Here is a 26,445-nt window from a genome sequence, read left to right on the forward strand (position 1 = left end):
TGTAAATACTATTTTTGTTGTCTCTTGGTGTCTTTCCTATATATAACTGTTATTTTTATTTTATTTTTTGTTGTCTATTACTGTTCTGTACTTTGTCATGTATTTGCATGTTTTATGTGGACCCCAGGAAGAGTAACTACTGCATGTGCAGTAGCTAATGGGGATCCTAATAAACTAAACTGAGCAGTAAGAACTGTGTGAGTGGTGCCGTCCATGGTGCTACACCTTGACACTTGCTTTCTTTTTGGGGACAGTTGAGTCTGTCAAATGACACCCTTTCTCCTATATAGTGTCACCTGGTCGTAGTGCTGCTCGCCTCCGTCCGGTATGGAGTCCAGCTCCAGGGCTTTCATGGCCTGCTCCATCTCTAGCAGCTGAGACCCCTTGGCCCTCACGGCACACTGCAACCCGTTGTGCTGCTCTATCAGAGTACACAGCCTATGCTTCTCCCGCACCACAATGCTCTACACACACACACACACACACACACACACACACACAAACACAGAGAGATATGCAGGCATATTATGTACAAGCCGGCATATACAACTGGGCTCTTCTAAAAATGTGATGCCTTCTTACAAAGCTAATATTTAAGTGTTAAGTAAAAAATTTTTAAGCAAATAACTAAAGAGCAACAGTAAAATAAAATAACAGTAGGGAGGCTATATACAGGGGGGTACCGGTGCAGAGTCAATGTGCAGGGGCACCGGCTAGTCGAGGTAATTGAGGTAATATGTACATGTGGGTAGAGTTATTGTGACTATGCATAAATACTAAACAGAGTAGCAGCAGCGTAAAAGAGGGGGGTGGGGGGGGCAGTGCAAATAGTCTGGGTAGCAATGATTAGCTGTTCAGGAGTCTTATGGCTTGGGGGTAGAAGCTGTTGAGAAGCCTTTTGGACCTAGATTTGGTGCTCCAGTACCGCGTGCAGTAGCAGAGAGAACAGTCTATGACTAGGGTGGCTGGAGTCTTTGACAATTTTGAGGGCCTTCCTCTGACACCGCCTGGTATAGAGGTCCTAGATGGCAGGAAGCTTGGCTCCAGTGATGTACTGGGCCGTACGCACTACCCTCTGTAGTGCCTTGCGGTCGGAGGCCGAGCATTTGCCATACAAGTCAGGAGGCAGAACTTTTTGAGGATCTGAGGACCCATGCCAAATCTTTTCAGTCTCCTGAGGGGGAATAGGTTTTGTCGTGCCCTCTTCACGACTGCCTGAGCTCAAGTTACACTGAACAAAAATATAAAAACGCAACATGCAACAACATTTTACTGAGTTACAGTTCATATAAGGAAATGACTCAATATAAATAAATTCATTAGGCCCTAATCTATGGATTTCACATCTGGGAATACAGATATGCATCTGTTGGTCACAGATACCTTTAAAAAAAAGTAGGGACGTGGATCAGAAAACCAGTCAGTATCTGGTGTGACCACCTTTTGCCTCATGCAGCGCGATACATCTACTTCGCATAGAGTTGATCAGGCTGTTGATTGTGGCCTGTGGAATGTTATCCCACTCCTCTTTAATGGCAGTGCGAAGTTGCTGGATATTGGCGGAAACTGGAACACGCTTTTGTACATGTGTGGTGAGTATGCAGTATGGAATAACTGGAACATTTTCAGTTCCTGGAAATGTGTACAGAGCCTTGCGACATGGGGCCGTGCATTATCATGCTGAAACATGAGGTGATGGTGGCAACAGCTCTGGTGGACATTCCTGCGATCAGCATGCCAATTGCACACTCCCTCAAAACTTGAGACATCTGTGGCTTTGTGTTGTGTGACAAAACTGCACATTTTAGAGTGGCCTTTTATTGTCCCCAGCACAAGGTGCATCTGTGTAATGATAATGCTGTTTAATCAGCTTCTTGATATGCCACACTTGTCAGGTGGATGGATTATATTTGCAAAGGAGAAATGCTCACTAACAGGGATGTAATCACATTTTTGGGCACTTTCTTTTGTTGCTTTTTGTGCGTATGGAACATTTCTGGGATCTTTTATTTCAGCTCATGAAACATGGGTTCAACACTTTACATGTTGCATTTATATTTTTGTTCAGTTTATGTACCTCCATTGATAGTCCAGGCTTGGGCAGTGACCTGCTCAGGTTCCTTCCAAATCGTGGGGCTTTTTGATAATTCTCTAAAATCTCCTTGGCAGCACTGTACTCTGCCTGGGTCTGCCGCTCTGAACATCATATACAGGGAACAGAAGTCAATGTGAGAGGGGTGATAAATAAAAGAATTGCAATCTATAGAGCATTTCATTGGCAATGGAGTACATTTAATGTAGCCTATCATATATTTTGCAATAAAAGTATTTGAATAACAATAATTTATTCAACTTTTATAGCGCTATTCATTACATAAAGAATCTCAAAGCACTTTAAAGCAACACAAAAAAGACAAGCAATTTAGAAAACAACAAAATTCATGAGATGGAAGGTCATAGCAGGATAGCCCAAAGGCCGGCAGATGGTGATATTGAGTCGTTTCCATCTTGCCGTCCAAACGCATTGATTGCAGCAGGCAAAAAACTCAAACACTGTATCACCCGTGGACCGGTTCGTACCTAAAACATTCTCCATTCAGGCTGCAAAGGCGTTGACTTCCTCTTTAACTCGATTTAATGGTGAGAAGGCGGAAATAAATTGGGAAATATGTGTACTTTCATTCCGTCAGTAGAGGATGCCTGGTTGTTCTTTAAAAGTAATTTCCTCTCAATCTTAAATAGACATGCCCCATTCAAAAAATACAGAACTAAGAACAGATATAGCCCCTGGTTCTCCTCAGACTTGACTGCCCTTGACCAGCACAAAAACATCCTGTGGCGTACTGCATTAGCATCAAATAGCCCCCGCGATATGCAACTTTTCAGGGAAGTTAGGAACCAATATACACAAGCAGTTAGGAAAGCAAAGGCTAACTTTTTCAAACAGAAATTTGCATCCTGTAGCACTAACTCCAAAAAGTTTTGGGACACTGTAAAGTCCATGGAAAATAAGAGCACTTCCTCCCAGCTGCCCACTGCACTGAGGCTAGGAAACACTATCACCACCGATAAATCTACAATAATCGAGAATTTCAACAAGCATTTTGCTACGGCTGGCCATGCTTTCCACCTGGCTACCACTACCCCGGCCACCAGCTCTGCACCCTCCGCTGCAACTTGCCCATGCCCCCACCGCTTCTCCTTCACACAAATCCAGACAGCTGATGTTCTAAAAGAGCTGCAAAATCTGGACCCCTACAAATCATCTGGGCTAGACAATCTGGACCCTTTCTTTCTAAAACTAGCCGCCGAAATTGTCGCAACCCCTATTACTAGCCTGTTCAACCTCTCTTTCGTAACGTCTGAGATCCCCAGAGATTGGAAAGCTGCCGCGGTCATCCCCCTCTTCAAAGGGGGTGACACTCTAGATCCAAACTGTTACAGACCCATATCCATCCTGCCCTGCCTTTCAAAAGTTTTTGAAAGCCAAGTCAACAAACAGATCACCGACCATTTCGAATCCCACCGTACCTTCTCCGCTATGCAATCCGGTTTCCGAGCTGGTCATGGGTGCACTTCAGCCACGCTCAAGGTCCTAAACGATATTATAACCGCGATCGATAATAGACAGTACTGTGCAGCCGTTTTCATTGACCTGGCCAAGGCTTTCGACTCTGTCAACCACCGCATTCTTATTGGCAGACTAAATAGCCTTGGTTTCTCAAATGACTGCCTCGCCTGGTTCACCAACTACTTCTCAGATAGAGTTCAATGTGTCAAATCGGAGGGCCTGTTGTCTGGACCTATGGCAGTCTCTATGGGGGTGCCACAGGGTTCAATTCTTGGGCCGACTCTTTTCTCTGTGTATATCAATGACGTCGCTCTTGCTGCTGGTGACTCTCAGATCCACCTCTACGCAGACGACACCATTTTGTATACATCTGGCCCTTCATTGGACACTGTGTTAACAAACCTCCAAACGAGCTTCAATTCCATACAACACTCCTTCAGTAGCCTCCAACTGCTCTTAAACACTAGTAAAACTAAATGCATGCTCTTCAACCGAACGCTGCTTGCACCCGCCCACCCGACTAGAATCACTACTCTCGACGGGTCTGACCTAGAGTATGTGGACAACTACAAATACCTAGGTGTCTGGTTAGACTGTAAACTCTCCTTCCAGACTCACATTAAGAATCTCCAATCCAAAGTTAAATCTAGAATCGGTTTCCTATTTCGCAACAAAGCCTCCTTCACTCATGCTGCCAAACATGCCCTCGTAAAACTGACTATCCTACCGATCCTTGACTTCGGCGATGTCATTTACAAAATAGCCTCCAACACTCTACTCAGCAAATTGGATGTAGTCTATCACAGTGCCATCCGTTTTGTCTCCAAAGCCCCATATAATACCCACCACTGTGACCTGTACGCTCTTGTTGGCTGGTCCTCACTACATATTCGTCGCCAAACCCACTGGCTCCAGGCCATCTATAAATCACTGCTAGGCAAATCCCCGCCTTATCTTAGCTCATTGGTCACCATAGCAACACCCACCCGTAGTCTGCGCTCCAGCGGGTATATCTCACTGGTCATCCCCAAAGCCAACACCTCCTTTGGCCGCAATTCCTTCCAGTTCTCTGCTGCCAATGACTGGAACAAATTGCAAAAATCTCTGAAGCTGGAGACACTTATCTCCCTCACTAACTTTAAGCATCAGTTGTCAGAGCACTTTACCGATCACTGCACCTGTACACAGCCCATCTGAAATTAGCCCGCCCAACTACCTCATCCCTATATTGTTATCTATTTTGCTCATTTGTACCCCAGTATCTCTATTTGCACATCATCTCTTGCACATCTATCATTCCAGTGTTAATACTAATTGTAATTATTTTGCACTATAGCCTATTTTATTGCCTACCTCCATAACTTGCTAAATTTGCACACTGTATATTATATGTATTTCTGTTGTATTTTTGACTTTGTTTTGTTTTACCCCATATGTAACTCTGTGTTTGTTTTTATCGCACTGCTATGCTTTATCTTGGCCAGGTCGCAGTTGTAAATGAGAACTTGTTCATTTTTTTCCACCACCATGCTAAAGTGGCTAATGTCTAGGAATGCTTGTCCCAGATTGCGTTCAGCCAATCAAGTTGCAGCAGTCTGTTGTTTACCCTTGGCTGAACGCAGGGTGCAAGTCATCAGGAAGTAGCATTAGCCACTAGGATGGTCATGGAAAATGGTGTTTCATAAAGAAAGTATGCCTATTTTCCCGCCTTTAAATATAGTTAAGGAGGAAATCGATGCCTTTGCAGCCTGAATGGAGAATGTTTTTGGTATGAACCAGTCCACGGGGATACAATTGTATTGCCGGCTGCATATATCATGAGTTTGGGCAGTACAATGAAACCATCAATAACGTTACCAGATCGATATCGCCTTCTGCCGGCCTTTGGGCTAATGAGACGGTCGGAAAGTTCATGGCTTGAGTGGTCATGCAACATCGGAAGGAGGTGGTCAAAGGGACGAAGAAGCCAGTGGGAGGAGAGAATGGAGGCGTCTGTAGAAACGACGGTTGAGAAGCTGTCCACGTTTGGTGAATTAGGATAGATAAACAACGATTATTAAATATAGCTAAGTTAATAGATTTGAACGAAGATAAACGAAACGGAGAGGAAATCCGGTGGAAGTGGTTGAGCAACACTGGGCTGTGACTGGAGCAGAGAGGGATAGAAAAGTAGGGGGGTTAGGAGTTGAGGAGGACAGGATGGAGTGTAGTGGTGGAGTGGAAAAAGGTGGCAGTATAGTAAGAGTAAAGGTTAAGAAGAAGAGGAAGCCTGGGGAGCCTTTACAGGTCTTGTCAGAGGAGAGTGAGTGGAGTTCAAGGTGTTGATGAAATGTAAGGATCAAGGTGGAGTCACGGCGGTGAGTCCGATCGCGTTGGCTAGGGATTTGGAGAGTAAAGTAGGAGAGGTTGTGTCTGCTAAAGTTCTTTGTGATGGAAGTTTGGTGGTGGTGTGTTTCAATGTTAAACAGTATGAGAAGGCGCTCAAACTCAAGCAGGTATGTAAACGTGGGGTTGATAGTAGCATGCCGGATCAAATTGGACAGAAGTGGGTGAAGGGAGTTCTTACAGGACTTCCAGAAATTGTTAACATGCAAGAAATAAAAGGACCACTTGAAGGGAGGCTCTCCTATTGATGCAAAGCGCCTCCAGATGACACGAGATGGGAAGAAGGTGGAAAGCTTGTCAGTGCTACTAAACTTTGAGGATCTGGTATTGCCAGGAAAAGTTAAGATAGGGTATATGAGTTACTATGTGCGAGCATATGTACCAAAACCATTGCGTTGCTATAACTGTCAAAGATTTGGGCATGTGGCGGCGGTGTGTAAAGACAAAAGGAGATGTGCGAAGTGTGGGGGAGAACATGCATATGGGGAATGTGTAGATGGGGTCCAGTTAAAGTGCTGTAACTGTGGTGGCGCAATAGTGTAGCGTATGGGGGTTGTTCAGTGATGAAAAGACAGGTGGAAGTGCAGCAGGTGAGCAGTGAGCATAACATCTCGTATGCAGAAGCAGTGAAGGTAGTTAGTTCACACAGAAACAATCGGGGCACCTAGAAGAGCAGGTATTCCAGGGCAGATTGGGATGCAGGTTGGGCGTGATGGAGGGAGCAGAATGGGGGAGAACACAAGACTGGTAGGAGACATGAGGAAGGTTGTTACATTTGTTACAGCAGCAATCAATTTCACAGAAAAATTACAATGGAGGACTAAGAAGATAAAGATCATAGTGGAGCAGGCAGCGAGGTATTTTGGGATCACAGGACTGACATGGGAAATGTACAGGATGACCTCAATAAGATTGAGAATCAGTCCAGCCAGGAATTATGTATTGGTTAATTTGCATTATGGTGTTAATCCTTCAATGGAATGCCAGAAGTTTGATGGCTAATGGGCAAGAGTTCAAACACGTTCTTGAGGAGTTACCAGCCAAACCTGATGTGATATGTCTCCAGGAGACATGGCTAAAACCTAATCTACATTTTGTATTACAAGGTTATGTTGCAGTCCATAATAGAGATAGGGTGGCAGGGGGAGGAGGAGGGTGTGCTACCTTTATAAAGCGGGGGATCCCATATACAGTTGAAGTCAGAAGTTTACATACACCTTAGACAAATATATTTAAACCCAGTTTTTCACAATTCTTGACATTTAATCCTAGTAAAAATTCCCTGTTTAGGTCAGTTAGGATCACCACTTTATTTTAAGAATGTGAAATGTCAGAATAATAGTAGAGAGAATGATTTATTTCAGCTTTTATTTCTTTCATCACATTCCCAGTGGGTCAGAAGTATACACTCAATTAGTATTTGGTAGCATTGCCTTTAAATTGTTTAACTTGGGTCAAACGTTTCGGGAAGCCTTCCACAAGCTTCCCACAATAAATTAGGTGAATTTTGGCCAATTCCTCCTGACAGAGCTGGTGTAACTGAGTCAGGTTTGTAGGCCTCCTTGCTTGCACACGCTTTTTCAGTTCTGCCCACAAATGTTCTATAGGCTTGAGGTCAGTGCTTTGTGATGGCCACTCCAATACCTTGACTTTGTTGTCCTTAAGCCATTTTGCCAAGTATGCTTGGGGTCATTGTCCATTTGGAAGACCCATTTGCGACCAAGCTTCAACTTCCTGACTGATGTCTTGAGATGTTGCTTCAATATATCCACATAATTTTCCTTCCTCATGATGCCATCTATTTTGTGAAGTGCACCAGTCCCTCCTGCAGCAAAGCACACCCACAGCATGATGCTGCCACCCCCGTGCTTCACGGTTGAGATGGTGTTCTTTGGCTTGCAACACCCCCTTTTTCCTCCAAACATAACAATGGTCATTATGGCCAAACAGTTCTATTTTTGTTTCATCAGACCAGAGGACATTTCTCCAAAAAGTACGATCTTTGTACCCATGTGCAGTTGCAAACCATAGTCTGGCTTTTTTATGGCGGTTTTAGAGTAGTGGCTTCTTCTTTGCTGAGCAGCCTTTCAGGTTATGTCGATATAGGACTTGTTTTACTGTGGATATAGATACTTTTGTTCCTGTTTCCTCCAGCATCTTCACAAGGTCCTTTGCTGTTGTTCTGATTTCTTTTGATTTTCCCATGATGTCAAGCAAAGAGTCACTGAATTTGAAGGTAGGCCTTGAAATACATCCACAGGTACACCTCCAATTGACTCAAATGATGTCAATTAGCCTATCAGAAGATTCTAAAGCCATGACATGATTTTCTGGAATTTTCCAAGCTGTTTAAAGGCACAGTCAACTTAGTGTATGTAAACTTCTGACCCACTGGAATTGTGATACAGTGAATTATAAGTTAAATAATCTGTCTGTAAACAATTGTTGGAAAAATGACTTGTGTCATGCACAAAGTATATGTCCTAACCGACTTGCCAAAACTATAGATTGTTAACAAGAAATTTCTGGAGTGGTTGAAAAACGAGTTTTAATGACTCCAACCTAAGTGTATGTAAACTTCCGACTTCAACTGTTGGTGTGTGGGAGAGGAAGTGGAACAGGAGTATGTAGTGGTAGAGGTGTGGTTGGGAGGGGGGGAAATAGTAATAGTGAACTTTTACAACCTGTGTAAGAGACTGGAGTTGCTGGCCCTTGGGAATGTAGAAGGTAGAGACGGGTAATGTGGTGTGGGGATTTGAATGCTCATAGTACGCTCTGGGGCTGGTTACGGACTGATGTAAATGGACAAGTGTTGGAGGAACTACTGGATGAGAAAGGGCTTGTGAGTCTTAATGACGGCCGGGGAACCAGGATTGACCCAGTAACTGGAAATGAATCTGCTAGCAGGCAGATGTACTTGGGAGGTTTTGGAGGAATCTACAGTGGGTAGTGATCACTATCCTATCATGTGTACTGTAGGATTGAGGGAGGAAGAATCAGTAGGAAATGGATTGAGGAGATGGATAATTGGGAAAGCAGAGAGGGGTCAGTTTCAGGAGTTGAGTGAAGAGGAGCTGTCTCAGGTAGATCTTAATTTAGATATAGAAACAGTCAATGATGGAATAAGAGCAGCAATAGTAGGGGCTGCAAGCCAGGTGATTCCTATGGGGACAGGGGGGAGAAGGAGCAAGGCAGGTGATTCCTATGGGGACAGGGGGGAGAAGGAGCAAGGCAGGTGATTCCTATGGGGACAGGGGGGAGAAGGAGCAAGGCAGGTGATTCCTATGGGGACAGGGGGGAGAAGGAGCAAGGCAGGTGATTCCTATGGGGACAGGGGGGAGAATGAGCAAGGTAGGTGATTCCTATGGGGACAGGAGGGAGAAGGAGCAAGGCAGGTGATTCCTATGGGGACAGGGGGGAGAAGGAGCAAGGCAGGTGATTCCTATGGGGACAGGGGGGAGAAGGAACATGGCACGTGATTCCTATGGGGACAGGGGGGAGAAGGAGCAAGGCAAGGTGATTCCTATGGGGACAGGGGGGAGAAGGAGCAAGGCAGGTGATTCCTATGGGGACAGGGGGGAGAAGGAGCAAGGCAGGTGATTCCTATGGGGACAGGGGGGAGAAGGAGCAAGGCAGGTGATTCCTATGGGGACAGGGGGGATAAAGAGGAAGGCAGGTGATTCCTATGGGGACAGTGGGGAGAAAGAGGAAGGCATGTGATTCCTATGGGGACAGGGGGGAGAAAGAGCAAGGCAGGTGATTCCTATGGGGACAGGGGGGAGAAAGAGCAAGGCAGGTGATTCCTATGGGGACAGGGGGGAGAAAGAGCAAGGCAGGTGATTCCTATGGGGACAGGGGGGAGAAAGAGCAAGGCAGGTGATTCCTATGGGGACAGGGGGGAGAAAGGGTAACACAGTCCCCTGGTGGAGTGAAGAGTGTAGAGAAGCAGTGAAGAGTAAGAACAGTGCTTTCAGAATGTTAAAAAGGTCCCATAATTACAAGCACCTGATTCAGTATAAACAAGCACAAGCAGTAGTAAGGAGGATCATTAGGACAGCTAAGAGGGAGTATTGGCGCCGGTTCTGTGGAAACATAGGCAGGACCACTCCTGTAGGAGAGGTATAGGGGATGATTAAGAGGATGAGTGGGGTCAGAAGAGATTGGGATCTCCCTGTGCTGAAAAGTGGGGAGACTGTTGCAGTGAGAGATATGGAGAAGGCAGAGATGTTAACCCAGGCATTTGTGAAGGTGCACAGCTCAAATAATCTGACAGAAAACAGGCAGTGTGGGAGAGAGAGGGTCAGAGGAAAATATCTGGGGGTCCTGGATCAGAGAGAGATGGTGGGGGATACAATGAATGGCCCTTTTACGTTGGCTGAGATGAAGAGAGCATTAGCTAAAGCTGGGGTAACATCTCCTGGGAAGGATGAGATAGGTTACATCATGATGGCTCATCTCAGTGACACTGCAATGGGGAAAGTATTGGGCCTTTACAATAAGGTGTGGCAAGAAGGGAAACAGGCGGTAATGGTGCCAATACGGAAACCTGGGAAAGACCCTACTAGTCCTTCAAGCTATAGGCCGATAGCGTTGACATCTCACGTATGTAAACTTATGGAAAGGATGATAACGGAAAGGCTGACTTACTTTCTGGAGAGTAGAGGACTAATGTCACCAGATCAAAGTGGGTTCAGGAAAGGCAGGGGAACGATGGATCCTATACTGTGCCTTGAGTCAGTCATACAGAAGGCACAGGCAAATAAGGAGGTGGTGGTAGCCGTTTTCTTTGATGTAGTGAAGGCCTATGATATGTTATTATATTATTATATGATGTGGAAGGAAGGCCTACTTATCAAGCTGGATAACATGGGGGTTGGAGGAAGGGTTTTTAATTGGATAAAGGATTTTCTTTTTGGGCGATCAATACAAGTGAGGGTGGGGAGCTCTATGTCAGAAAGCTATGAGGTGGATAATGGTACCCCCCAGGGAAGTGTCATTAGTCCTTTGTTGTTCTCCATTATGATTGACAATGTATTCTCTCAGGTGAGACCTGATATTGGAAGGTCATTGTTTGTGGATGATGGAGCGCTGTGGAAGAGCGGGATAAATATTACCCATACAGCCAGAAGAGTTCAAGAAGCGATTAGTGAAGTAGACTGTGTTTTTTCTTGAAGTAAGGTTGGGGAGGAAATATGCTTGAAGTTGTATGGAAGGAATCTGGAGAGGGTGGGAGGGTTTCGGTTCCTGGGGGTCTGGATTGACACTCGAATGACGTGGGCGGAGCATATTAACAGAGTAGCTGTCAAAGGAAAGGAAATATTGAATGTGATGCATTGCTTGTCAGGAATGGAGTGGGGGACAGATAGAATGGCGTTGAACATGATATATATAGCGCTGTTAAGGTCATCAATGCATTATGGAAGTATAGCATATGGATCAGCAGCTCAGACATCTTTAAAAAAGCTAGATGTTATCCAGGTCCAAGCCCTAAGAATATGTTGCGGAGCACTCAGGACCTCCCTGGTGGCAGCGATGCAGGTAGAGTTGGGAGAGATGCCATTAAAGTTAAGAAGACAACAGCTAGCCATGACATACAAGGTCATAAGGTTACACATCCTACAGAAAAGGTGCTCCTAGAGCGCTGGGAACATGAACACAATCTGAATACAAGCATTGGGTGGATAGGCAGTTGCATGGCGAGATAGTTGGGGTTGTTTGGGAGGGAGTTTAGCCCCTCTGTGGTTCTTCCTGCTATGCCACCTTGGTTTCTCCCTCAACCAGTGATAGATCTAGGGTTGCTTGAGAGGGTAAGAGATGTTGAGGAAGGAGTAGATTCAGTTGTAAGTGAACATTTAAGAACACAATACTATGCTTTCTTGAATATATTCACAAATGGATCTAAGGACCCTAAAACAGGGAGGACAGGAGCAGACAGGGTAGTCATCTGCTCTGACTCCTGTGCAGTACTGAAGAGATAAAATTAATGTGTGTCAGAGCAGACAGGATGTATTGTATGAGGTTTTGCAGTGTTTGTATAGGGTGAAACAGATGGGGGTATTTGTGATGTTCCTCTGGGTACCAGCTCATGTGGGAGTAGAGGGGAATGAGGAAGTGTATATTATTGTCAAGCAGGCTCTTAAACATCCTAATGTTGAGATATAATTGTAAATCAGTAAAGCAGAAGCCACGGGATTAATAAGAACAGTGGTTAAAAATAAGTGGCAAGAGTTGTGGAACAGGAAGAGTTAGGGAAGACACCTGTATAAGATCCAGGAAAAGGTGGGGGCAGGGAGGTCCTCAGGCCAAGAGAGAAGGGAGGAAAGTGTAGTCACAAGGCTGAGACTGGGACACACAAGGCTAAATAGTACATTGAAAGTGGTGGGGAAACATCAGACTGGGAGGTGTGATCATTGTCTGGAGGAGATGGAGACAGTGGAACATGTTCTATTTCAGTGCCAGAAATATGTGAGAAAACGTGAGCGATTATTATTAGATTTGAGGAGTAATGGGGTTGAAGAGCCAGGATTAAGTGAACTGCTGGGGAAATCTTCAGGGATGTAGTATTTAACTATGTATTTCGTTTCCATGGGAGACGAGTTTATTGGGTAGGATATAGACTTTCACTGTCTCTGGTCCACACACTCCAGTCCAGTTGGTGGCGGTAATGCACCTTAAAGTTGGTTGCCAACCGCCATATAAAATCCACAGAAGAAGAAGAAGTCGAAGACGATGGTCTCTGGAGCAAGTCCAGTGACAGGCAGGCATCAATGTGCCTCGCCGTCTGTTCTGCTTCTCCATATAGTAGGACTCGGATGGTTTGAACTCAGCAACTGCAGTTCATGGACTCCGTGGTAGGTGTAGCAAGCTAGCTAGGCTTCACTACTACCAAAATGAAGCACCCATTTGGGTGAAGCTACGTCAGAAAGCACACCACATTTCAATAATAATTCAAGAGTAGCCTTGTAATTTAGTCCTCGTCACAGTGAACAAATCAGCCATCTTGCTTTCGGGTTTCTCTCCATCCTAAACCTCCTGACACATGGCTGGCATTCAAATCAAAGCAATTACATGAGCTAGCTAGCCAAACAAATAGCTTGCCAACTTCAGTTTTGAAACTCCGTGGTGGAATCGGATATTAATTAGCTATATATGTACATTTTTAAAACAATGTTTGCAGGGGAAGAAATGCCCAAAATTAATTAGTTCTACAAATATTTACAAAATGTACAGGAGCTCTTTGCCAAGGTGACCTCACTGCCCCATGGCAAACACGGAATCAATCAATAATTTTGTCAAGGTGTAACTGATAGCCAGCCATTCGATATATCTATCTACAGTGGTTTAGAACTTCACCTAGTTATCTTTTGAATGTGGAATGTTTACACTAAACGTACATGTATTATCCATCAGAAATAGGCCTACCGGTGGACAAATATATTTTACCTAATTGTTGTATGCGGAATCGCTGTTCTTGCAGAGTCAGCAACCTTGGCTGCTCTGTATCCGCTGACTGCATTCTGCCCTGTCTTTTGCTGTAGGACATTTGTGTTATCTCCGCTTTTCAATAGGTTTCTGCCACGCGTAGAACAATGGCATGTAGTGATCTATACAATTCTATTGAGACGTCATAAAACACATACGTTTTTGATAACAGGCACGTGAGGTAGCCACTCTAGGTGCGTTCGTAAATTCACTGTGACTATCTACTCCGATTTCAGAGCACTCTCGTCTGAGTGTGCCAGGGCGCAGAATAACTGATGAATTAACGAACGCGCAGTAAACGAGGGCAAAAAAAAAAAACGTTATGAAATTGTTGCCAGCAGCACACTTACAGTCGCTCTAGATAACAGCCTAACCAGCTCTGCTAGGGCGAGTAAAATGGTCAGAGTGAGGTGTTCTCTCTTTTTTTGTGTCTGGAAGTAGCTAGCCAACTTTTAGCCAGTTAGTTTGGGTGCGTCACTGCCACTGTGAGGTCAGAACGTTCTGATCAACCTGCCAGAGCGTCCAGTGTGTGCTCTGAACGCTCCGATAGCGAAACGCTCTGAATTTATGAACAGACAATCTGACAACGCTCTGAATTTACAAATAACTCAGATCGCACTCTAACACACTGGAGGCAATTTACTAAAGTACACTACTTCTTATTGATTTGGGTCAGCCCAATTTCTAATTTGGGTCTCGAGCTGAAAAGGTTTAAGAACTCCTGGGCTAAGGTAATGTAAACAGTCACTCTAGTTTAGATCTCTGGATGGAGTTGAGTTTACGAAGCTATGTAAACTGTAGCCTATCTTCTAATGATATGCTATTATTGATCAGCATAAATCAGTGCAATTTATTATTATAAACTGGGTGGTTTGAGCCCTGAATGCTGATTGGCTGAAAGCCAGGTATGACAAAAAACATATTTTTACTGTTTTCATAGTAACCAGTTTATAATAGCAATAAGGCACCTCGGGGGTTAGTGGTATATGGTCAATATACCATGGCTAATGGCGGTATCCAGGCACTCCGCGTTGCGTCTTACATAAGAACAGCCATTAGCCGTGGTATATTGGCCATATACCACACCTCCTTGGGCCTTATTGCTTAATTATAAACCGGGTGGTTTGAGCACTGAATGCTGATTGGCTGAAAGCTGTGGTATATAATAATATATTACATTTCTATAGCGCTTTTCATAGACTCTCAAAGCCCTTCAAGAGCAAAAAACAAACAAACAAAGGTCAACCGATAGAGGCAAGTCTTTGAAAGTTGCATCCTCCGAAGATGGAGAGGGTCAGTTCATGGCTTGAGCGAAGGGAGCTGGACAGATGATGGTAGATGATGGTGATGGAATCTGCTGTCTGCTGATGATTTTGTAGAGGGCGCAGTGGTCTAAGGCACTGCATCGCATCGCAGTGCTAGCTGTGCCACTAGAGATCCTGGTTCGAGTCCAGGCTCTGTCGCAGCCGGCCGCGACCGGGAGACCCATGGGCGGCGCACAATTGGTCCAGCGTCGTCCAAGGTAGGGGAGGGTTTGGCCGGCAGGCATGTGGGTTCGTTTCCTACAGGGGGCCAGTATGGAAAAACAAAATACGTATGCATTCACTAACTGTAAGTCGCTCTGGATAAGAGCGTCTGCTAAATGACTAAAATGTAAATGTAAGTCTGGGAACCAGCCTGACTCTTATAGCCACTAGACTTCTCCTCTTCCACTCTGTGTAGCACCCACTTTGATGATGCCTCAGCAGCTCTGGGCGCCAGAAAGCTCACCACACAATGTTCAGAATAGTATTCAGTCGTCCTCTCTACGAGCCCTCTGCCTCAGCACTGCTGGATTCCTCTATCTCCCATGCCTCTCACGCCTCAGGCGACTCCTCAAATGATGTTCTCAAAAGATCAGGAATTGGCAGCTAGGTGAAACAAAAAAGATGGTACTGTGTCCAAATGCATTTTTCAAACAAAAACATTAGCCAGCTAGCTAGCCAAGCCAAAAAGTATATCAGACCGTATACAACGGGTATGACAAAAAAAATGTGTACTGTTTTAATTACGTTGGTAACCAGTTTATAATAGCAATAAGGCACCTCTGGGGTTTGTGTTATATGACCAATATAACACAGCTAATGGCTGTTGTGACGTGCCTAAGAACAGCCTTTAGTCATGGTACAGTATATTGGCCATATACCACACCCTGTTGTGCATTTTTGCTTAATTATAACATCTCACACATTAGCTAGGCCTTCACACATCATTACTAAATACTGACAACTTACCCCCTACGGTCGATGTCTGCGCCAGTGGAAATCAAATTAGCATAATAAAAACATCCCCATAAAAATCTGTCAGTTAAGCTAAAGTTTTTTATATTTATATTTTTTACATTGGATGCGTCTCAATCCACAGCATCCGCCTATGTCGCATTTCCACATCTGCGGTGAAAGGTGACAGAGCTAAAGCGTGTTTGTCAGACCATGAGACATCCCGAAAATCAGTCTTCTCACAAAATCGTCTGGAGCGTCCGAACAGTTTGGCCTATGAAACTACTACTATGACCCCTCTATGGAAAGATGGGACTCTCACGAACAAGATGGTGTTCTCCATTTTGCTCTACGACCCCCCCCCCCCCCCCCAGCCGATCTGCCAACTTCTGTCTGTAGCGTTCGAAAGGCTTGGGCTACACACTAATATGACCCCTCTGTGGAAAGGTGAGCCTCCCACGAACACATACGTCGGTTGTTTAGCTCTAGGACGGCCTCACAAGACTTGTCTGAAGGTCCCTCAGTACCAGTTGAAATAAATGAATGGAAGTACAGTATATATGAAGACTGTTTAGTGCCAAAAATAAGGGCTTAAATACTAATATATATATACAGTACCAGTCAAAAGTTTGGACACACCTACTCATTCAAGGGTTTTTCTTTATTTTTACTATTTTCTACATTGTAGAATAATAGTGAAGACATCAAAACTATGAAATAACACATATGGAATCATGTAGTAACCAAAAAAGTGTTAAACAAATCAAAATATATTTTATATTTGAGAAGGAAGGAGCTCCTTCAAGACTGTTGGAAAAGCATTCCAGGTGAAGCTGGTTGAGAGAATGCCAAGAGTGTACAAAGCTGTCATCAAGGCAAAGGGTGGCTATTTGAAGAATCTCAAATATAAAATATATTTTGATTTGTTTAACCCTTTTTTGGTTACTACATGGTTCCATATGTGTTATTTCATAGTGTTGATGTCTTCACTATTATTCTACAATGTAGAAAATAGTAAAAATAAAGAAAAACCCTTGAATGAGTAGGTGTGTCCAAACTTTTGACTGGTACTGTACATACTGTGTCGGCTGTGTCTGCAGTCTCCTCCCCCTCTGTGTGTTCCGCTCCACTGTTGGGATTAGACATGTCAAAGTCGGAGAGAGCATGCTCTCCGGCCTCCTTGTCATAATCCGTCTGGTAATCATCATAGTCCGTCTGGTAATCATCTGATAACCCTGAGGGAGGAAGAGCGAAAAACACAGGAATTAGAAAGGTACAGTAGGTGTGTGTGTGTGTGTGTCCCTCACCTTCCACCAGGACTGGTTTGACAGGCTCAATTCGAGAGACAATCTCTGCCAGGTCAGTGAAGGAGGCATTGGAACATGTGCCCACCTGAGGGACACACAGACAGAGGATCACACTAGACAGTCAACAATAGCCTGGTCTCAAATCTGTTTTTGCCATCTTGCCAACCCCTTGTCACAGCAAGGGGTTTCAGCTACCTATTTCCTGGGTTTGAGGGATGCAAAATCCACTTGCCACTTAAATCTCGCTGGATTGATTGCTTTCATTTTACTCCTGCAACTCTTTTATACTCTTGCTTGTGCCTGTCTTTTTCCCCTATTAATGTTACGACCGCGGAAATGTTTGCAATGATCTGTCAAACACACCCCGGTAATAGCTGAAATAGCCTCAATGGAATACATTGTATTTCCATTTAATCTATAAGAACGCTAAAGCATTGTCAGGGATTTAACGCACCGTCTCGACACTTACATCACAAGAAAGGGAAGAAAAATAACTTCATTTTAATGGGTGTTAATTTTTTGTGGAATTGAAACAAGTAATCCTTTAATACAGTTGAAATGTTTACAAATTAGATGGCTGAATTGAAAGCAATTTCCCGAAAATGAACACTTGGATTATAGTGATATTATGTCTGATCTCGCAAACAATGTAAAGTATGTTTAGATAGGTGAAATCTAGAGCCAAGCATGTTGATTTTAATCCAAAGGTATCCTACTATTGACACTTGTTAAATTATGCAAGAGACCGTGACAACAACAGTAATTCATGAGGCAGTCTAGACAGTACAGGTGAGTGCAGATAGGGTAGACATAGCAAATGTTTGGTGGTTGCAGCCCTGTTCCACCCCTTTATGTTAATGTATTCATATGTGCATCATCCTGTGTATTTATGCAAATGAGGTACATATCATTTTCTTTATTTTAACACACAATATTTAAAAAATTACCTGGTACAATTTATATATGAGTGCATTCTAAGAAAAAAAGTGAAATTAGAAAAATTTAATACCTGAATCCCTGAATTCATTATTTGTCCGTGCCAGTAAAATGTTTTATGTGCTAGAAATGAGTTCATATCTGATGGAATATAAACATTCAAAAAGTTTGGAGTATCTTCATCCATTGTCCAACTGTTGCATTTATTAGAATTGTTTTCAAAATCTTTTAACAATTTTGATGACGTTGCTACTGTAAATTAGGAAACTGCCACACTCCAGTTCCTAACAGGTTCCTAACAGCGAGTGTTGGACGCAATCAGTCAGAAATTACAGTACATTTTTACATTTACATTTTAGTCATTTAGCAGACGCTCTTATCCAGAGCGACTTACAGTTAGTGAGTGCATACATTATTATTATTTTTCATACCCCCGTGGGAATCGAACCCACAACCCTGGCGTTGCAAACGCCATGCTCTACCAACTGAGCTACATCCCTGCCGGCCATTCCCTCCCCTACCCTAGACGACGCTGGGCCAATTGTGCGCCGCCCCATGGGTCTCCCGGTCATGGCCGGCTACGACAGAGCCTGGATTCGAACCAGGATCTCTAGTGGTACAGCCTTAGACCACTGCGCCACTCGGGAGGTTAAAACCATAAAGTGCCTTGCAAAAGTATTCATCCCCCTTGGTGTTTTTCCAATTTTGTGGCATTACAACCTGGAATTTCATGTAATAATAATAAGCCATTTAGCAGACGCTTTTATCCAAAGCGACTTACAGTCATGTGTACATACATTTTTACGTATGGGTGGTCCCGGGGATCGAACCCACAACCCGGGCGTTACAAGCGCCATGCTCTACCAATTGAGCTACAGAGGACCACATTAGATTGGATATTTACTCAAGGGTACAGTGGGTCAGCAGTATAGGACACCAACTCAGAAAACCTGCTTTATGCTAATGAGAGCTTGAGGGAACACAAACTTATTTACAGAGGATGAAGTTCAGAAAGGGACCTGGTCTCCTGCTGTATGAACCCCATGTAATGGACATACACAAAATATTTCAAATTGGTGAAGTGAAATGAAATAAATAACTTCATTTTGATGGGTGTTCATTTTTTGTGGAATTGAAACAAGTAATAATTTAATACAGTTGAAATGTTTACAAATTAGATGGCTGAAATGAAAGCAACTTCCGAAAATGAACATGAAAATAAATAACGGAAAAGTGATGCATGCATATGTATTCACCCCCTTTGCTATGATGCCCCTAAATAAGATCTGGTGCAACCAATAACCTTCAGAAGTCACATAATTAGTTAAATAAAGTCCACTTGTGTGCAATCCAAGTGTCACATGATCTGTCACATGATCTCAGTATATATACACCTGTTCTGAAAGGCCCAGGAGTCTGCAACACCACTAAGCAAAAGGCACCATGAAGACCAAGGAACTCTCCAAACAGGTCAGGGACAAAGTTGTGGAGATGTACAGATCAGGGTTGGGTTATAAAAAAATATCAGAAACTTTGAACATCCCACGGAGCACCATTAAATCCATTATAAAAATATGAATATGGCACCACAACAAACCTGCCAAGAGAGAGCCGCCCACCAAAACTCACGGACCAGGCAAGTAGGGCATTAATCAGAGGCAACAAAGAGACCAAATATAACCCTGAAGGAGCTGCAAAGCTCCACAGCGGAGATTTTAGTATCTGTCCATAGGACCACTTTAAGCCGTACACTCCACAGAGCTGGGCTTTACGGAAGAGTGGCCAGAAAAAAAGCCATTGCTTAAAGAAAGAAATAAGCAAACACATTTGGTGTTCGCCAAAATGCATGTGGGAGACTCCCCAAACATATGGAAGAATGTACTCGGTCAGATGAGACTAAAATTGATCTTTTTGGCCATCAAGGAAAACGCTATGTATGGCGCAAAGCCAACACCTCTCATCACCCCGAGAACACCATCGGCAGGGACTGGGAAACTGGTCAGAATTGAAGGAATGATGGGAATGTGGTTCACCTTACAGCAGGACAATGACCCTAAGCATACTGCTAAAGCAACACTTGAGTGGTTTAAGGGGAAACATTTAAATGTCTTGGAATGGCCTAGTCAAAGCCCAGACCTCAATGCAATTGAGAATCTGTGGTATGACTTAAAGATTGCTGTACACCAGCGGAATCCATCCAACGTGAAGGAGCTGGAGCAGTTTTGCCTTGAAGAATGGGCAAAATCCAAGTGGCTAGATGTGCCAAGCTTATAGAGACATACCCCAAGAGACTTGCAGCTGTAATTGCTGCAAAAGGTGGCTCTACAAAGTATTGACTTTGGGGGGTGAATAGTTATGCACGCTCAAGTTTTCAGTTTTTTTGTCTTATTTCTTGTTTGTTTCACAAGAAAAAATATTGTGCATCTTCAAAGTGGTAGGCATGTTGTGTAAATAAAATTATACAAACCCCCCAAAAATCCATTTTAATTCCAGGTTGTAAGGCAACACAATAGGAAAAATGCCAAGGGGGTGAATACTTTCACAAGCCACAGTATCAAAACACAACATGAACCAGAAACACAACATGAACCAGAGGTGCGCAAGGTTTATTTTTATTTTAATGTATTTTTATTTTATTTAACCTTTATTTAACCAGGTAAGCCAGTTGAGAACAAGTTCTCATTTACAACTGCGACCTGGCCAAGATAAAGCAAAGAAGTGCGATAAAAACAACAACACAGAGTTACATATGGGGTAAAACAAAACAAAGTCAAAAATACACCAGAAAATATATATATACAGTGTGTTCAAATGTAGCAAGTTATGGAGGTAAGGCAATAAATAGGCCATAGTGCTAAATAATTACAATTAGTATTAACACTGGAATGATAGATGTGCAAGAGATGATGTGCAAATAGAGATACTGGGGTGCAAATGAGCAAAATAAATAACAATATGGGGATGAGGTAGTTGGGTGGGCTAATTTCAGATGGGCTGTGTACAGGTGCAGTGATCGGTAAGGTGCTCTGACAACTGATGCTTAAAGTTAGTGAGGGAGATAAGAGTATCCAGCTTCAGAGATTTTTGCAATTCGTTCCAGTCATTGGCAGCAGAGAACTGGAAGGAATGGCGGCCAAAGGAGGTGTTGGCTTTGGGGATGACCAGTGAGATATACCTGCTGGAGCGCATACTACGGGTGGGTGTTGCTATGGTGACCAATGAGCTAAGATAAGGCGGGGATTTGCCTAGCAGTGATTTATAAATGGCCTGGAGCCAGTGGGTTTGGCGACGAATATGTAGTGAGGACCAGCCAACAAGAGCGTACAGGTCACAGTGGTGGGTAGTATATGGGGCTTTGGGGACAAAACGGATGGCACTGTGATAGACTACATCCAATTTGCTGAGAAGAGTGGTGTTGGAGGATATTTTGTAAATGACATCGCCAAAGTCAAGGATCGGTAGGATAGTCAGTTTTACGAGGGCATGTTTGGCAGCATGAGTGAAGGAGGCTTTGTTGCGAAATAGGAAGCCGATTCTAGATTTAACTTTGGATTGGAGATGCTTAATGTGAGTCTGGAGGAGAGTTTACAGTCTAACCAGACACCTAGGTATTTGTAGTTGTCCACATACTCTAGGTCAGACCCGTCGAGAGTAGTGATTCTAGTCGGGTGGGCGGGTGCCAGCAGCGTTCGATTGAAGAGCATGCATTTAGTTTTACTAGTGTTTAAGAGCAGTTGGAGGCTACTGAAGGAGTGTTGTATGGCATTGAAGCTCGTTTGGAGGTTTGTTAACACAGTGTCCAATGAAGGGCCAGATGTATACCAAATGGTGTCGTCTGCGTAGAGGTGGATCTGAGAGTCACCAGCAGCAAGAGCGACATCATTGATATACACAGAGAATAGAGTCGGCCCGAGACTTGAACCCTGTGGCACACCCATAGAGACAGCCAGAGGTCCAGACAACAGGCCCTCCGATTTGACACATTGAACTCTACCTGAGAAGTAGTTGGTGAACCAGGCGAGGCAGTCATTTGAGAAACTAAGGCTATTTAGTCTGCCATTAAGAATGCGGTGATTGACAGAGTCAAAAGCCTTGGCCAGGTCGATGAAGACAGCTGCACAGTTCTGTCTTTTATCGATCGCGGTTATTATATAGTTTAGGACCTTGAGCGTGGCTGAGGTACACCCATGACCAGCTCGGAAACCAGATTGCATAGCGGAGAAGGTACGGTGGGATTCTAAATGGTCGGTGATCTGTTTGTTAACTTGGCTTTCAAATACTTTCGAAAGGCAGGGCAGGATGGATATAGGTCTGTAACAGTTTGGATCTAGAGTGTCACCCCCTTTGAAGAGGGGGATGACCGCGGCAGCTTTCCAATCTCTGGGGATCTCAGACGATATGAAAGAGAGGTTGAACAGGCTGGTGATAGGGGTTGCGACAATTTCGGTTGCTAATTTTAGAAAGAAAGGGTCCAGATTGTCTAGCCCAGCTGATTTGTAGGAGTCCAGATTTTGCAGCTCTTTCAGAACATCAGCTATCTGAATTTGGGTGAAGGAGAAGCGGGGGGGGGGGGGGGCATGGGCAACTTGCAGTGGAGAGTGCACAGCTGGTGGCCGGGGTAGGGGTAGCCAGGTGGAAAGCATGGCCAGCCGTAGCAAAATGCTTGTTGAAATTTTCGATTATCATAGATTTATCGGTAGTGACAGTGTTTCCTAGCCTCAGTGCAGTGGGCAGCTGGGAGGAGGTGCTCTTATTCTCCATGGACTTTACAGTGTCCCAAAACTTTTTGGAGTTAGTGCTACAGGATGCACATTTCTGTTTGAAAAAGTTAGCCTTTGCTTTCCTAACTGATTGTGTATATTGGTTCCTGACTTCCCTGAAAAGTTGCATATCGCGGGGGCTGTTCGATGCTAATGCCGTACGCCACAGGATGTTTTTGTGCTGGTCAAGGGCAGTCAAGTCTGGTGTGAACCAGGGGCTATATCTGTTCTTAGTTCTGAATTTTTTGAATGGGGCATGCTTATTTAAGATGGAGAGGAAAGCACTTTTAAAGAAAGTGCTTTCTTTACATTATTATTTATTATTTCTGACATTACGACATCATTTCTACCTGTCAAGTGCGGCAGCAACCAGTCTCTGTTTGATGATGTCACTGGTCAATAGTAAGCTGGGACCTAAAGGACCAACAGAAATAAAAATTGTACATACTGAATGTTGTCCCACAATGGGAAAGCCGATCAATATCTGCTGTTTGAGTCAATGGGAGTGGTGGAGCTGGAGGAGTACTAGCATGGTACGTACCGATGGCACTGAGTGCATGCTGCATCTCCAGTGTGAAGGCTGTTAGAGGCACCTCCAATGACACAGGCAGGATAGTCACAGTGGACAGGTTATTGGTGGGTTTGTGTAGGAACAGGCCACTAGCTACAGTGAGGGAAAAGAGTATTTGATCCCCTGCTGATTTTTTACGTTTGACAACTGACAAAGACATGATCAGTCTATAATTTTAATGGTACGTTTATTTGAACAGTGAGAGACAGAATAACAAACAAAAAATCCAGAAAAACGCATGTCAAAAATGTTATAAATTGATTTGCATTTTAATGAGGGAAATAAGTATTTGACCCCTCTGCAAAACATGACTTAGTACTTGGTGGCAAAACCCTTGTTGGCAATCACAGAGGTCAGACGTTTCTTGTAGTTGGCCACCAGGTTTGCACACATCTCAGGAGGGGTTTTGTTCCACTCCTCTTTGCAGATCTTCTCCAAGTCATTAAGGTTTCGAGGCTGATGTTTGGCAACTCTTACCTTCAGCTCCCTCCACAGATTTTCTATGGGATTAAGGTCTGGATTCTGGCTAGGCCACTCCAGGACCTTAATGTGCTTCTTCTTGAGCCACTCCTTTGTTGCCTTGGCCGTGTGTTTTGGGTCATTGTCATGCTGGAATACCCATCCATGACCCATTTTCAATGCCCTGGCTGAAGGAAGGAGGTTCTCACCCAAGATTTGATGGTACATGGTCCCGTCCACTGTCCCTTTGATGCGGTGAAGTTGTCCTGGCCCTTAGCATAAAAACACCCCCAAAGCATAATGTTTCCACCTCCATGTTTGACGGTGGGGATGGTGTTCTTGGGGTCATAGGCAGCATTCCTCCTCTTCCAAACACGGCGAGTTGAGTTGATGCCAAAGAGCTCGATTTTGGTCTCATCTGACCACAACACTTTCACCCAGTTCTCCTCTGAATCATTCAGATGTTCATAGCAAACTTCAAACGGCCATGTATATGTGCTTTCTTGAGCAGGGGGACATTGCGGGTGCTGCAGGATTTCAGTCCTTCACGGTGTAGTGTGTTACCAATTGTTTTCTTGGTGACTATGGTCCCAGCTGCCTTGAGATCATTGACAAGATCCTCCCATGTAGTTCTGGGCTGATTCCGCACTGTTCTCATGATCATTGCAACTCCACGAGGTGAGATCTTGCATGGAGCCCCAGGCCGAGGGAGATTGACAGGTCTTTTGTGTTTCTTCCATTTGCGAATAATCGCACCAACTGTTGTCACCTTCTCACCAAGCTGCTTGTCGATGGTCTTGTAGCCCATTCCAGCCTTGTGTAGGTCTACAATCTTGTCCCTGACATCCTTGGAGAGCTCTTTGGTCTTGGCCATGGTGGAGAGTTTGGAATCTGATTGATTGATTGCTTCTGTGGACAGGTGTCTTTTATACAGATAACAAACTGAGATTAGGAGCACTCCCTTTAAGAGTGGGCTCCTAATCTCAGCTCGTTACCTGTAGAAAAGACACCTGGGAGCCAGAAATCTTTCTGATTAAGAGGGGGTCAAATACTTATTTCCCTCATTAAAATGCAAATCAATTTATAAAGAAAAATGTGTTTTTCTGGATTTTTGTTGTTATTCTGTCTCTCACTGTTCAAATAAACCTACCATTAAAATGATAGACTGATCATTTCTTTGTCAGTGGGCAAACGTACAAAATCAGTAGGGGATCAAATACTTTTTTCCCTCACTGTACATACAGGGAAAGGAACACAGCGGCATGGGTGAGACATCATGGGTGTTTGACACAGACAAAATACAAGAATAAACACACACATTTTTAATGTACACTAACCTGCCAAGGGTCCGTTAACCTGCTGCCTATTCCCCAGGATCTTCTGTCCCAGCAGATGGATGAGTCTGGTCACAACCTGTGGATACCTCCTCCTGATGGAGCTGAGGGCCCCCTCAGGCAGCGTGGCTAGCTCAGAGTCCCTGATGGCGTGCACTGTAGTGGCTCGGTTCATATGGGTCAGGGCCTCCACCTGAGGACCCCACAAGTTCAATGAACAACAGTTAATAAAGGGTTTCTATCTCTTGAATGTAGAGTTAAATTAGTCTTGTCCCAGATGCTATGACAATGGTTGACAAGGATTTGACATGATAGCACAAAAAGACCTGGGACCAAGCTAGAGTTAAATACATAAACCATAAAGAATATGGGATTCTAGAACACTCACCAGCCCAATGAGGTCACTGCGACCATACACCCCAGTCAACGCCTTCTTCCCATCATCCTTTGCGATGACAGAACGCAGGCGGCCACTGAGGACGATGAAGGTACTGTCTGACTTGTCTCCCTGCCTAGGAACAGGTGGGTATAGAGGTGAGACAGAGGAACAGTTAGAGGACATGAGACTATTCAGCATACAGACACAGCCAATTTCTTTGTCATGTTGCTTTGATGCCAATGTCCATTCTAGTGTTCTATACAGACGTAGGATCTTAGTTTGATCACCATGTTGCAGAAGAACATGTGGTGAGTTTGAGGTTTAAAAAGGCTTATGGAGTTTGTAATTCCATTTTGAAATTTCAGACGTGATTTTCCCTTAAGAAAAATGTATCACCCCCTAAAAAAAATGTCCATGAATTATAATCCACATAATAATCCACATTTCCTGTTGCTGCAGGATTATTTTCCTGCTGTAGCAAACTGGCTCAAATTAAGATCCTACATCTGTATGTACTTCTATGATATTCAGCAGGCACCTGTAGACAGCGCGGCCGGCTTCCAGAGCCATCCAGTCCAGAGCAAAGTCTATCTGCCTGACGAATGATGACACTCTTCACCACGGTGTGAGACATGTTCAGCACCACCCTGGGCTCCTCGCGCATGATCCTACATAGACACACATTCACATGTTCAGATAGCAACTACTGTGCACAAAAACATGCACACCAACAGGGGGGACTCTGGGACAAAGATGAGAATTACAGTGACAACATTGCCATCAGACATTGACAGAGAGTGTCTGTGTGTGTCTGTGCACAGGGGACACATACTCATAGAAGGCAGCTTTAGATATAGACACTGAAGATGAGGGGTCACCGGTCAGCACGGCCAGATGACCCACCATCTCCCCCGGGTGGGTGAGAAACAGCAGGGTGTCCTCCTCACGGTCGATTGTCCTCTGGTACACATGGAGCACCCCCGAGATCACAAACTGCACACTC

At 44.2% G+C, this 26,445-nt stretch overlaps 2 protein-coding genes across 2 annotated transcripts in view; both read right to left on the reverse strand.

Annotated features, from left to right (window-relative positions):
- LOC311144628 (coiled-coil domain-containing protein 183-like) overlaps window positions 1–14,508 on the reverse strand; it is a 30,076-nt gene extending 15,568 nt beyond the window's left edge. The window contains exons 1-3 of the mRNA XM_084180675.1: window positions 13,400–14,508; window positions 2,078–2,196; window positions 297–464 (exon numbers count right to left, since the gene is read on the reverse strand). Coding sequence (XP_084036801.1) covers window positions 297–464; window positions 2,078–2,196; window positions 13,400–13,499 — 387 coding nt within the window. The 5' untranslated portion in view covers window positions 13,500–14,508. The remainder of the gene's footprint in view (window positions 1–296; window positions 465–2,077; window positions 2,197–13,399) is intronic.
- An 84-nt stretch (window positions 14,509–14,592) lies between these two features.
- On the reverse strand, window positions 14,593–26,439 carry LOC311144629 (patatin-like phospholipase domain-containing protein 7). Its single transcript, XM_084180676.1, has 9 exons — window positions 26,275–26,439; window positions 25,981–26,110; window positions 25,452–25,571; window positions 25,067–25,256; window positions 23,241–23,363; window positions 23,050–23,113; window positions 17,004–17,088; window positions 16,777–16,931; window positions 14,593–15,348 (listed from the first exon to the last, which is right to left on the reverse strand). The coding sequence occupies exons 1-9, from the start codon at window positions 26,346–26,348 to the stop codon at window positions 15,327–15,329; spliced, it is 963 nt and encodes a 320-aa protein (XP_084036802.1). The 5' UTR covers window positions 26,349–26,439; the 3' UTR covers window positions 14,593–15,326.
- Window positions 26,440–26,445: the final 6 nt, after the last annotated feature.

The sequence above is a fragment of the Coregonus lavaretus genome, assembly GCF_964263955.1.
Source record: "Coregonus lavaretus genome assembly, chromosome: 17".
Taxonomy (NCBI): domain Eukaryota; kingdom Metazoa; phylum Chordata; class Actinopteri; order Salmoniformes; family Salmonidae; genus Coregonus; species Coregonus lavaretus.